The sequence below is a fragment of the Pseudorca crassidens genome, chromosome 14 (assembly GCF_039906515.1).
Source record: "Pseudorca crassidens isolate mPseCra1 chromosome 14, mPseCra1.hap1, whole genome shotgun sequence".
NCBI lineage: Eukaryota > Metazoa > Chordata > Mammalia > Artiodactyla > Delphinidae > Pseudorca > Pseudorca crassidens.
In genome coordinates, this window is record NC_090309.1 from 66,633,069 (window position 1) to 66,647,508 (window position 14,440).

General features: G+C 34.6%; 1 protein-coding gene across 9 annotated transcripts in view; it reads right to left on the minus strand.

Annotated features, from left to right (window-relative positions):
- Nucleotides 1-14,440, minus strand: part of BIRC6 (baculoviral IAP repeat containing 6) — a 237,804-nt gene that overhangs the window by 160,715 nt on the left and 62,649 nt on the right. For 8 of the 9 annotated variants that reach the window (XR_010934089.1, XM_067703310.1, XM_067703309.1 and 5 more), the window contains exons 12-22: nucleotides 12,819-13,044; nucleotides 10,834-10,994; nucleotides 9,663-9,794; nucleotides 9,054-9,185; nucleotides 6,807-6,985; nucleotides 5,450-5,583; nucleotides 4,938-5,099; nucleotides 4,716-4,847; nucleotides 3,707-3,804; nucleotides 2,176-2,323; nucleotides 1,249-1,382 (exon numbers count right to left, since the gene is read on the minus strand). Coding sequence is in view for 8 of the 9 variants with exons in the window: in XM_067703310.1 (XP_067559411.1) it covers nucleotides 1,249-1,382; nucleotides 2,176-2,323; nucleotides 3,707-3,804; nucleotides 4,716-4,847; nucleotides 4,938-5,099; nucleotides 5,450-5,583; nucleotides 6,807-6,985; nucleotides 9,054-9,185; nucleotides 9,663-9,794; nucleotides 10,834-10,994; nucleotides 12,819-13,044 (1,638 nt within the window). In the remaining variant the exon portion in view is untranslated. The remainder of the gene's footprint in view (nucleotides 1-1,248; nucleotides 1,383-2,175; nucleotides 2,324-3,706; nucleotides 3,805-4,715; nucleotides 4,848-4,937; nucleotides 5,100-5,449; nucleotides 5,584-6,806; nucleotides 6,986-9,053; nucleotides 9,186-9,662; nucleotides 9,795-10,833; nucleotides 10,995-12,818; nucleotides 13,045-14,440) is intronic. The other variant, XM_067703312.1, reaches the window with a different exon arrangement.

Here is a 14,440-nt window from a genome sequence, read left to right on the forward strand (position 1 = left end):
ACTATGATACTCTATAATATAGAGCATGGCTGCTCTTGCTTATTTAACCCCCAGGCTTGGCCTGAGCTTTACGGTCCTCTCCTTACATTCTCTCTATAAGGAATTTCATTCTATCCTAAGGAGTTCAGAAGGCATCTACAGGTCTAATTCTAACCCCTCCTTTGAGTTCTATTCATAATTTGACAAGTCACTTAGATAGAGACACACTGGCAGTAAGGTAGTCAGGAGCCTAAGTCATCAAACAGAGGAGATAACACCAGTATCTAAGGCAGAATAAGTCATTAAAAAGCAAGTAACAGACCAGAAGTATAGTATGACCTCTTTCATTAAAAATGCTCATAAACACGTGTAGCAAATAAGTCTAAATAGCTAAGCATTCTGTTAACAATGGTAATCTAAAAGGATGAAGAGGTTAGAGTTGAGACATTTTATGTTTTATTTATATTTCTATATTTGATTTTTCTCTTTTGCTTTTTTCACAACTCATAATTTACAAACCTGAGACTAACTCCCCAAATTTACTTATAATTAATGTGGTAATTATCATAGTATGTTTACAAATAAATTTTTTAACATTTTGGTTTACTAGCAACACCTGCAGTAAGTTCGGTAAGATGGAAAACAAAAAACAAAGCGATCATTGCTCTATCCGACAAAACTAGAAAAACACCAAATTCCAGCATCTGAAAAGATTATACAAATAGTGTTATACATTCAATCCTAAAAACATATTCTTTAGAAATGCATACAAGAATACATGTAACATGGTGTACCAAGTTCACCTCAGGAGAGTGTGACAGAAGATGCAGAAAATTATTTTTTCTTTCTGCATCTTTGCTTATTAAAATAAGTATAAATTAATTTTATTTTCATATTTTGTAATATGAAATAACATGTTCTTTGAGTTTATGAACAACAAAGGCACACCACATAAAACTGAAAGGACTACAACAAATAACCAAATTTTAATCTCTTATTAGCATTAACGTCATACTGACATGCAATGAAACACACACACACACAAAAACCAAATTTGCAACCCTTTCAAAAATAACTTCAATATTTTTTGAGGGGGGAGTTAAGAAACAAAGGCAAATAGTTTAATGACTCACGGATACTAAAGTTAAGTTCTAAAATCTTTTAGTTCTCAAAGATAGAATGTAGTGACTACAATCTATTAAAAAATCAATGGTTACTTAAACCCAAGATATAAAATTCAGAAATTCCTTTAATAAAAGACTTTACTACCTGAAAGGACATCTGATAAATCAATTTCATCTGACTGGACACCAATGCTGCTGTTGTATACATTTTTACAAGAAGAGCCACTCATCTCCAAATCAAAGAGGACTGGATCGAATGGTGAACTATATAATCCATATCTGAAAAATAAAATAATGTCCTAACAATTTTCCTGTCAGCCATCTAATTAACAAATTATCTATTTACTTAGTTTTCAAAGCAGTTTTTACACAGGGCAGAAGGAGACACTATTAACTCCTTAAATTCACTGAATCTCAACTGTGTTCCCTGAAAACCTATACTCCAAAAGATACAGTCCAGAGACTCAATAAATGTGATTTCAATTAAGCTGATAACTAATGAACCAAGACAACCTTCATCTGCAGTCTGAATCAAGAAAGAGCTATCAAGCACCCCTCCCTTGCCTCAATCATTACATTGACTCAGCAGAAGGTACAAAGGCTTTGAGTAACATCTCATTGAAATCAAGATTTCTAATCTATAAAGATTACAAAAATCCTTGCTTTAAATAAGATACTTCAAATAATGAAGATTAGGCAAGAACTCAAATCTAACCTTTAGCTATTTCTTAGTTCATTATGTTTAAGTTTTAGAAAATCAAACAGCAGATAAAGAATACTAGTTAAGGGCAATAAGTGATTTACATAATTTTGCTTACAAAGTTTTAACAACAAAGAAACAAATTACCTTAAGTGCTTCTACCATTAGCAAGATACACCACTTTTAAGTATTTTAATATAATTAGCCCTCTGAATAACCATCTCCAGGACTTCCAAAGTTGTTAAAGGGAATTATTTTCAGAGAAAATAAAGGGAAGAAAAACTTAAGCAAATATATATAATAACAATTATGCGCAAAGGTGGTATCATATCCAGAAAGGCCCATGATTAGTCATTTCATAGATTAAAATACCTTGTCTGAAGCAAAGCCTCCATTGGTGTTAGCCTGTCCTGTAACTGCCTGGACACAGCAGTAAGCAGAGATGCACACGCGGTACTGCACCCAGCCAAATCTTCATCTTTAACATAATTCAGTAAGACAAAATACCAGTAGACCGAACCTGAAAACAACAGCAGCAAATCAGCTGTCTAAATCACTGTTTCTTTTCCTCATTTTTCTCTAACAAAGAGAACTTCAGATTTCATATTTATCAGTATGTCCCCTTTTCCTAGAAGGATTTTCTGGAAATAAAATCTGTAAGGGCAAATTACAAAGAAGGACTAACTCCTTGGAGGACTTTAAGAGGACACTGACAAAGAACTGTAATCATATTTTTTGAGAAGTGTACAGGATCAACTTAGTCGTTTAGGTTTTCAGTAACGTGAGATGACTCTGAGGGACATTTTATAATAGCTAGAAAAGCGGAGATGTCAGGTCCTTCAAGCCATCTTTCCTAAAATACTATTTCTCTGTACTAAAAATTTCAGAACCAGTTGATGGCAGTGAGCTACAAATAATATACTTTAGCAAGTGAATGAAGTATAGTTATTCCATACTGCCAGTTAGATACAGACCAAAGGTGATATTAAAAGGTGACCATGATGATGTATTTTAAGACTCTAACTTGAGATATCTAACTAAATACATCCCATAATTTAAGCACCCTACCACTAACACTATCCTCAAGAAACTGTTTTAAACACCAGAGACTATTAAAGTGAGCAACCAAGTCCAAAACATTCTACTCTATAAAACAAACAGTTCATAGTCTTAGTCAATATATGTTCAAGGTAAATATAAACAGACTTTTTGTCTAAATTAAGGTATTGATAAAATAACCATTTATCCTAACTTTGAGCAAACTTTTTTTCTGGTATACCACCAAGATCAAACCCTTGTAGAATATGTTTATCTCACTGAGATAACTTGTTGAATGGTTATTTATAAAATAAAAGACTGTGAAAAATGCCCACAAAAAACTAACACTAGGTAAAGGACAAATCTGTAGCCCTTCATAGTAAATTCCTACCTGATAACTACATGCATTTTTGAATGGCATTTCCAGTCTTTAGGTGCTGTAAAAAAAAAAAAAACAACCCACTGGCTCCTTTTAGGGAATCAGAGTTTGCCACAGACCCTACCATTCTCACACAATATGTTTATGAACCATTCTTCTTATTTATGTCATCTCTCTGGCACTTACTGACATTTTAGTTTGTGAACAACCAAGCAACTCAATTATTTTAATGAAGTACAGAAAATGTATGAATTGAGATGACCTGGTTATTTACTTAAATCTCCCATTAAATTTTTCCTAAAAATATTATCGAACAGAGAGTATCTGCCTACCCAATCACAATTTAAAACCCCTTAAAAAACAGATAAGCTACAGAAAAAAAGAAAACTAATTGAGAAAAAAAAGAAAGTTACTACACAGCCCCAAGCATACTGTGAGATATTTCCTAAGGCTACAGCTATTTGTGATTGAACTAATTTCACATACCACCAGTTGCTGCTGCAGGTAAGAACGACATATTATCAAGTAAGGCCTTCAACAGAACAGATCCAAATCCTGGTTGACATGGGTCACATTTGCCATTACTGAAAATAATTTTAAAAGAAAAAATTTAAATACATTACTCAAGGTCTAAATCCAACTCTAAACATGGTGTAGTACTTTTAAAATCTTTAAAATGTGTTCATACAAATTGAAAGAAAATCTGCCTTAAAGCCCTATAGACATGCAGAAAGATAGTAGGGATTGATTATACTAAGGGTCTTTGTAACTGTTTTCTTACACATTAAACCACTCTTTTTTTTTTTTTTTTTTACCAAAAAGGGCTAACAAGCAGGTATAGTCAATATAGACTATTAGCTTTTAAACACTTCCTAGATAGTTTCAGTGTTTAGAGAAAATGATCTGCATAACACTACATATAAGTCTGGTAAAATTATTATGTAACTGGGAACAAGGCCTCAGGTGAACAATCCAAAGACAATCAGGGACAGTAGGAGTGAAAGTGGGGGAAGGGATCCCCTTACCAAACCCCCCGAAGTCTTCCTAATAGGCAAAGAAGCCTAGTAGAATTCTTTTATTACTAGATTTATTTAACATGACATTTTGCCCAAAAAAACCCAAATTTTTTCTTAGAATCTCAATAATCCTCATCAACTTTTGAAAATCCTCTTAAGTTATACATATATTCAACAGGGACCAAATAACACTACAGACAAGGTATCCCCTGCCAAACTGCAGGTGCACCTGCAACGTATATTTTCAAATTAAAAAAAAAACAGGGGCTTCCCTGGTGGCACAGTGGTTGAGAGTCCGCCTGCCGATGCAGGGGATATGGGTTCGTGCCCCAGTCCGGGAAGATCCCACATGCCGCGGAGCGGCTGGGCCCGTGAGCCATGACCACTGAGCCTGCGTGTCTGGAGCCTGTGCTCCACAACGGGACAGGCCACAACAGTGAGAGGCCCGCGTACAGCAAAAACAAAGAAAAAAAACCAACCTGATACACAAGGCTAGAAATCGTGCACACTTATGGGCTATGCTGCGTCCTGCCTCAAAGAAGCAAACATGTACAATGTCTAAAAGACATTTTCGTGTTTTTGAAAGCAGGCTCTCATTTCCTTCCTTTGAGCTGCAAAACAATAGCAGATGTTTAGGCTCATCTTGAACTTCCAATCATAACATCCAAAGGGCAATCCGTGGTAAATAAAATCTTATTAACCTTCCAGGTCCATTTGAATGTACTCCAGCTAACCAACAAAGAATATCTAACACAAGGCTCTGGGCATGTTCTGTGATTTGGCCATCATCTGCTTTTCTACACAAAGTGTTAAGAAGTTTCTCATGAAATTCTGAAAACTGTAACATGGCACATCGTTGCACTCTACAAAAAAGAATATATAAACACATTAACAACCAAAATAGAAAAGTTAAAACTAAAGCTATTTCAACCTGGTTGGACATATAATGTTTCATTTGAAATCATTACTATCACAATTTAAAAAAAGAACTTTTGAAAATTCCCAAACACTATAAAGACACCAGGGATGAACCAATGAAGTGGAAAGACAATATATACCATCACTGAGATAAGCTCTTAAGAGAAATGAAAAGCAAATAAAAATTTTCAAGTAAAAGTCAGGATTTAAAAATTTTGTGTATTTTGGTATATTTATTGGAATTCTTCCTTTGTACTCCTATTACTTTAAGAATAGTACAAGAAAATGAGGTTACCTTTCCTTAGAAATTGAAGTTTTCTTAAATCTTCGGATGGTGACTGAGACTTCCTGAAGTAAGTCACAGCCCCGGAGGTTTTCGGATTTACGGGTGCCACTTGCATTTTCATTCTTAACATTAGAGGATTTTTCCTAAACATACAAAAATAAATAACTGAATGAACAAACAAATGAAACAAAAAAATTATTTACTATTAAAGTCTATAAATAAAAGAATATAACTGAATTATGGCTATCAAAACATAAATCTCAAATTAAAATGACAGCTTTCACCCTCATATTCAGTAAATGACTAATTTAGCCCAGAATTATAACAGGGAAAGAAAGAAAGACATAGTCGGGCTTCCCTGGTGGTGCAGTGGTTGGGAGTCCGCCTGCCGATGCAGGGGACACGGGTTCGTGCCCCGGTCCAGGAAGATCCCACATGCCGCAGAGCGGCTGGGCCCGTGAGCCATGGCCGCTGAGCCTACGCGTCCGGAGCCTGTGCTCCGCAACGGGAGAGGCCACAACGGTGAGAGGCCCACGTACCGCAAAAAAAAAAAAAAAAAAAAGAAAGACATAGTCATTGTTTAAAGGTAATAACCCAATGAATTAAGATTATAAAGTCAAAGTCTTGAGTCTAAGTCCCAGCTACAGCTCTACAAGATATGCGAGCTCCCCAATCTCTAAGGTTCACTCACTTTCAACATGAAAAAATGGAGGTAATAACACCTGCTCTGCCTACCTCAGAGTTATTTTGAGGATTAAATCAGATAAAGTACACAGAAGTCCTTGAAAAATTGGAAGACCTATACAAATATAAGATGATTAGTGTTACTGGTACTGCTATTGTTGCTTATGAATAATGATGATAGAGAAACAAAATCTCTCCAGAGTTCGGGAAAGTCCAAGATCAAACAAGTATGAGGAAACTGCATGATATATAGCTAGTTGTAGAAAATGAACCATGAAAATTAAGATGCATCTCTAAAATCACTTCTCAACTTCTGTTCCTGCAGTCTCTCAAATGTTTACAAAACAAACAAACAAACAAAAAAAAGTAGTGAATTATCAGTAGAGGGCAGAGAAACAAACTCTCACACCCAAGGAACTAAGAATAATTATACAGGGAAGTACCTGCTAACAATTATTCCTTACTGAATGTACTTTATATAAGCTAGGTAGTCAGCTTAAAGTTAATTCAAATATTTTCTCCTTGATTATATTTTTTTAACTTGCTGCAGAGAAAAAATACAAACAAACAAAGTGTCTACTGATAAATCAATTACGGGCCATACTACTTCTAACAGTGTGTCAAATCTCAACCACCATGTTTAAAACAGCACGTTACAGTTCAAAATGATACTGTTTCATACCTTGCCTGCTGCAACTTTTGCCAAGAGTGAAGCAAGTGAATAACCCTTGTTACTCTGGTGTTTTAGGGATGGAAGTCTTACTACTGGACGTATACCACCATTACAGATCTCATCTGTTCCTCTTTCATTCACTGCCTTGACATGGATTAAAAATGAACGATATTTTCCTCCTGCCATACCTAGAGGAGTGGTACAGAAGGGGATAAATTATTCAATCACCAAAAAATCAAATTGTTTTTTGTCTTCCCAGAGCAAGTTAAATTAACTCCACAAAAAGAAAAATACACTTGGCCAGAATTTTCGAATTACACTGTTTACATACAATATGGCTAAATAACCTTTGGTAGCAAAAGAACAAAAAGCACAGGAGTTATATGAACAGCTTAAGATAGAAAGTTTTGACACCTCGCATGTTTTACCCCAATCAAAGAAGTTATTCGTTTTAATAACAGAAATTTTGTGAACTACAGAAAAACACAAAGAAAATACTGTCATTAAAGCACCACCCAAAGATAATGATGTATCGTATGTGTATCCATCCAGTCCTTTAATGCACGCATGCACACACATACATATGTGAATGCATACATACACATAAGCATTATAGTATTACAGCTGAAAAAGCACAGGCTTTGGAGCCACTACCTGGCTTTGATAATGGTTCTGCCATTTTATTAGGCATGTGACAAATTAACCTCTCCATGGTTCAGTTTCTTCAAAAGTAAATGAGAATAATAATAGTACCTACCTCAAAGGTAACTGAAACACTTATAACTGCATGGCACAAAGGAAGCACTCGATAAATATTGGTTGTTATTATCACTAGCTTCAATTTTATATGGTTTTAACTAAGTTCAGATCATACTATACAATCTATATGTAAAATTTATTGCAAAAATACCCTCAAACTAATATACCCATGAACAAACCATAAGCTGATTGTTGCCTAAGCAGGTGTGAAATCCTTCTGTAATGACAAAAGCTACTTTTGTTGTTTTCCACTGATCTGTCTGCCTACTGTGCTAGCGCCACACTGTTAACATTCTTCTTACTGCTGCATTATTCTAGGTTCTAGAATCTAATAAGACCCTCCGCCTCAATCTTCTTTTTCTAAATGTCTCTGGCCAATATCATCCTTTTATTCATCCACAAAAATTTAGCAATCATTTTCTCCAGTTCAAAGTTTTAGGAATTTGATGGGAAGAAGAGTCATTTCTACTAAATTCTGGGAAAATTAACACTTTTACATTATTGAGTCTTTTGAAATACATGTTACATAATTTTATCCCCAATTTTGTCAAAGCCGACATTTTAATTTTCATATAAAATTTTCAGTTTCACACTCTCATTCAACAAAATTAACTTATACTCTCAGCAATATGAGAGAAGAGATGTTATTAGTTTTGCTCACCACTGTAACCCAGGATGTGGCCTAACACATCATAAAGTTAAAGAGTCTCATAAAGTTAATGAATGAATGAATAAGATGTAGTCAAGGGAGTACATTCAAACTTGTGTATATACTATGTCTGCAGCTAAAGGTAAGCGTGTGAATAGGGACAAACATTATGAAGGGAATGTACACAAATTAAAATAGTTGTTACTTAGGTGGTCAGATATTTTCTTGGTTTAGGGAAGGATCTCCACACCTTACCCACCTCCAATTTTACTTTAACAATCAAGGTAAGGGTCTCATTTGTTGGCTTTTTTTATTCACCCCTGAGATACAAAGGTGAAATAAATGTCCTACTACTGCAATATCTAATATCTTACAGATATAAGATATAAAATATACATTAATTATAATTTGTGCTTAAGACACTCAGATCATTACATCTGATACTTTCAAAACTCCTCTATAAAAATCCCGTAAGTGAAGATATTATAACAATATACAACACTCTGAAGACACAGGACTTTAAATTGATGGAAAAGGCAAACATGCCAGAACATGATGTCTGGTTATTTGAAGAATTCTGTATGTCATGCTAAGTCATCCTACATTCATCTTCTTTATGCTTTTTTAAAAAGCACTGAGACCTTCAAGACACAGAAAGTAGGAGCTGAAGTTTCACATAACAATAATCACTTATGAGAGGAAATTACCTCAGTTACCAGGAAACTGATGGAATCACTAATGAAAAGTCCCCCAAAAAACAATCTTACTTTTCTGAAATCAGTTTTTTCTAATCTACTTTTACAATTGTGGGATTATTTATTCTGCTTTTGTAAAATATGTTACTTCACCTTTAACAAGTTTGGGGCTTGTTAACGTCAACATCCCAGCATGCCCTGATAGATCAAGGCCACTAGCAAGCCATACTGGCCCACACAGAATGTCTTCTTTATGATCTTCTAAAAACGGACATAATCTAAGACCTAAAAAGAAAAATACACATTTTTAAGTTAGCTTATAATTTAAAATGTAATATTTAATAAGCAAATATCCATCCCATTTACATGTAACAGCACCACACAAAATTCCATATTTGAATGTGTTCAAATAAGAATTCACTATCATGCTAAGGAACTATAATCAATTATCTGATATATTATGTTGCTTTTCCACTCCCATATTATTTACATTCACCTTGATTAAAAAAAAAATTATAGAACCATGACATGATTTCAAATCTCAAGATATTAAAAAACAAGAATGCAAGTATTAGTGCAGCTGTGTTCACAGAGATGCGCTGAAAGTTAAAGCATACTGCCAAAGCAGAATTATAGGTTATTTTTAACTGTGTTCTTAAAACCATGTTTTTGCAAGCCATAAGGAAATCTTTGCCCAACATGATGCATTTGGATCACTACTCCTTTTACTGTCATGGACAACAGCTCTGTAATTTAACTCACACTGTGATTCCTCTACATCCATGTGCTGCATTTCTTCATTCAAATCAACCAGGGACGGTTTCCCATTTTGTTCCACTTCAATGTTAAGAGCTGGAGACAAAGGAAAGGTGATCTGCCTATCTACTGCTGTTTCTAGAGGATAAAAATATTAGTAAACTTAATTTTGCTTAATATCAATGATTTATGTGCCTAAAATTCTAAAATTCTCTGTTAAACTGGGAACTGCAGTGATTTTTATCACAGATGCTAAAATGGTTGTTAGGAGAAGAAGAAAATTAGATTCAATTGTTTCATACACTCTTCTCTCTTTTAATGGTGGATATTCACCTGAAGAAATAATCTGCTGGCAACTAAACTAAGAATTCTTACCCTAGGCTACACAGTACTGCACCTGCAGACTTTTGAAAATACCAACACCTAAGTCCTATCCCAATTACATCAGAGTCTGTCATGATTCAAAATAATACACACACACACACACACACACACAAATACACACGTATATATACAAACGCACATATATACACAAACACATACATACATATTTGTGAAACAGGAAATTTTTCAGGTTTCAATGTTTTTACCCCTGATGTGAAGTAGCCATTTTACTCTTAAATTATCCCCAGTTTTTTAAATTATCCTATTAAGAAGAAAACACTGAGAAATAACATCTAGTTTCCAATATGCCAAATATGTACAATCTATTTTAATAACTCAATACATCAAATTCGGAACTTGTAAGAAAGATAAATAAAGATGAATGTATTTCTGGCATTACCTTCTGGGTTTTACTAATAACCTTAAAAGAATATGTGACTCCATAACAAAGCTCTTTTCCCAATCAAGTCTCCTCTTAGGAAGAGAAATGCGTAAGTCTAGTAATGCTAAAAGTGAAACTAACTCACACAGGAACTAACTGCATTTCCCAAGAACCATAATTAAATTACTCAAGTTTATGCAAGTCTGAACAACAATGAGTTACTGAAAAGCTCTTAAATCTTCTCTGGATTAACTTTTCTAAATAGAACCACAAAAAGTAAAGAAGGAAAATACCACAGGGGTGGGGGGGCAAGGAGGGACGTCAAACCTAGACAGCCAAGTTGAAAATTCGTTTTTTTAAGAAACCAACTACAAGATAAAATCTTCAATGTAAAATTTGATCCATTCTTACCATTGACTTTCCCTAAGCCTGGAGCTTTATTTTTCAGCAGTGTCACTTGTATCTGTGGAATATTGGTGATGTTTGAGTTCAAAACAAATTTGAAGTCCACATGTCCAACCATACAAGCTTTAGGTAGAACCAATTCAAAAACGTGTTCATCCCAGCTGTTGCTGTCAAGTAAGGGAGAAAATAGTAAATAATGCGAAAATCTTTCTTCAGCCGTAACCATCTTACCACTAATATCACCTTTCATACTCTGATTTGCAGCCTCCAACAAAACTTAGTGCTTCTCAATCAGATCAGGAGAGAAGATAAGCAGTTCTACTGAGAAAGATTAAACTTAGGGCAATGAATAATCTTACCTCAGGAATCTCTACCTGCCTTCGGAACTGTACATTCCAAAAAGCCCTTGTTCCCCTAAGTGTGAGCTACTGGGCATCAGAACTATGTGCAGATTCATGGGGCCCACCCTGAATCTAAGAGAGGGGTCACAGGAATCTGTATTTTAAAATAAGAACTTTTTGTATTTCTTATACATGTCCATTCTCTGATTTTAAATTCTACATATATGCTGTAAAATAAAACTCCACTAAATTCCAGATTCATATCCAAATGCCTACTAGGTATCTCAAACTTATCATAAATAAACCCAAATTACTTGATAACTAACTTCAATATCAGTAAAAAGAAATTCCATTTCTCAATCCAAAACATTAGTCATCCTTAACTATTCTCACTCACACCAGATGCTCAGTATATTAGCATACACTTTTCCTTCTACCTCCAAACTGTATGTGACCACTCCTTACTTCCTCCATCAACTATCATCATGGTCCAAGTTACCATCAACAGCACCATAATTACCTGAATTACCACAACAGCAATCAAGTTAGAATCCTTGCTTCTATCACTTCTCCCCAATACACACACCACAACCACTCGTAATCTACTACCAACACAGCAGTCTTAATGTATCCTTCTAATATATAAATTACATTGCATCACTCCTACATTCAAAACCATCTAACATCTTCCCATCTCACTCAACATGAAAGTCTCACTATGGCCTATAAAGATGGTCATGATCTGGCTACCAACCATTTCCTTTGATCTCACCTCCTACCACTCTCCTCCATGTTCACTGCACTCCAATAGTAGTGTCCTTGCTCTTCCTAAAATTCATAAAACATACCTCTCAGGGTCTCTGTACTTGCTATTGTCTCCAAATTAATGTCTTCATGGAGGCCTTTCTGAGGGCCCTTATATAAAAAAATATCACACATATCTTCTCTCCTTCTCTCACGCTCACACACATGTACACACCCAACAACTATTCTATCACCATACTGTTTTAACATGCTTCAGAGCTTTTATGACTATATATGACATAGTAGATATCTGCTACTGTCTGTCTATCCCCACCAGAATGTAAATTCCATGAAAGCCGTATTATTAGTGCCTTCAAAAGTACCTGCACAATTGGGAGACTGGGATTGACAAATACACACTGCTATATATAAAATAGATAACTAATAAGAACCTACTGCATAGCACAGGGAACTCTACTCAGTACTCTGTAATGGTCTATATGGGCAAAGAATCTAAAAGAAGAGTGGATATAGGTATATATATAACTGATTTACTCTGCTGTATACCTGAAACTAACACAACATTGTAAATCAACTATACGCCAATAAAAATTTTTAAAAAACAGAAAAAAGGAAAACTCATATTAAAAAAAAAGTACCTACACAAAACAAACATTTATGTATTTAGTCACACAATCCACAAATTTATTTAACAAACTAACTGCAATGATGGATTACTCTTAGCGTTTTATCCTACAACTAAGAATATAGGAATTTCTAAAATTAAGGTGACAAATGAAAGGAACAAAGCTGTTAATATGCAAAAGTTAAGAAAAGAGTAACATATATAATAATTCTATGTTGTCTCTAACAAATATATAAGATGAGCTTGGAAGAATGTTTTACCTGTCAGTCTGTAGTTTCCAAGTTCTAGTGTGCTGAGCAGCATCTCCATGATGTTGCTGATGCAAATGCTGAGGATGCCTCCTTTGCTGCTGTTCTTGTTGAACTTCTACCCAGCATGGAGGAACAGTAGCTGAAAACCGTGGAGTCAAAGTCTCAAAGCGGGTTAGCTCCACTAGAGACGTCAAGATGTCAAGGGTAAATGGCTGGTCCACCAATAAATCAACTCCTTAACAATAGTGAATGTAGAATTTGAAATAGGTTTTAAAAAAAGTTTTAATCCATGTTTTTTGTCTAGTCAATTACAACATTCACCAAATGGCCTCAAAGTTAATAATGTAGGCTCAGATACCTATATACAACTAAAGCAACTAGCACTGACTACATAACTAACATTAAGAAAAATCCATCTTGAATATTTTAAATTATAGAAAGGGTACTTATTGGAGAAACCTAAACTCAACCTGTTAGAAGAGCCCTGACTGAGCTTTAACGAGCACCAGGTTAACAAGGGCAACAGAAGTAGTGGTGCTGAAATGCAAGCCTAACTTACATCGGATCAATAATTAACTTTTACACTTTGTCATTTACAAAACAAAATGCTAAACATCTGCAAGCACATAATATCTGCCCCTTTTTACTCTATTAAAAAGTAATTTTTAAGAAGTCAAAGCTATACTGACGGCAAACAAATACTTACAAACCAAAAGCTTAAACAGCATTTTTTCCACTTCTGGGGTAGTTAAGAATACCTTGTATACATACCAGTATTATAAGAGTAACAACCTGCTTCAGAGAGATTAGTTTGCGTTTACAAACATATGTATTCACATCTGTGAAATGCCTAACGTAGAACAAAGCTGAAAAACTGTTGTTCTTATTCCAATTAACAAAAATAACTTTTAAAAAAGACTAAAATATGAAATCTGATAAGTTTACAATAGCTTCACAAAGAAAGTTTACACTGCATTCTATAAAACTATTACAAGTGTACTTCAAATTACATTTTTCCTCAAAGCTTAGAGCTTTTAGAAATCTGACTGAAACTGTATTAAATGTTGTTTGTAAACATTAACAGCATATCAATGCTCCTTCTTTATTTCTTTATAATCTAATTCATCTTTACTAAATAGTATTTTTATGGAATTTATATGAAAACTCTTATTACACCAATACCCTATAAAATATGAAAACATTCAATATGTTAGCTTTTTAAACCAACTTGTGTAGTTAATCAAGACAATCAAGTCTAATTATACATAGCAAGAGACATGAGTCACTTTATCTCAACCAGAGGATAATCTTGCCTCCCCAGGGCCATTTGGATGAGGATAATTGTGTGTGCTACAGAAATCAAGAAGGTAGAAGCCAGAGATACTCCTAATACAGCACAGGACGGTCCTCCCACAACAAAGAATTACCTAGTCCGAAACGTCAATAGTGCTGAGAATGAGAAACCCTGCCTTACGGTAGTAAAGACTGCTATATATTATACAAGTAATCACTAAAATTAAGATATATTATACTAGTAATCACTAAAAGTTTCCCTTTGGTGCAAAGAAGAATGATCAAATGCACAAATATAAGTATTCATGAAGAACAAATACCAACTTCATGTATTATTT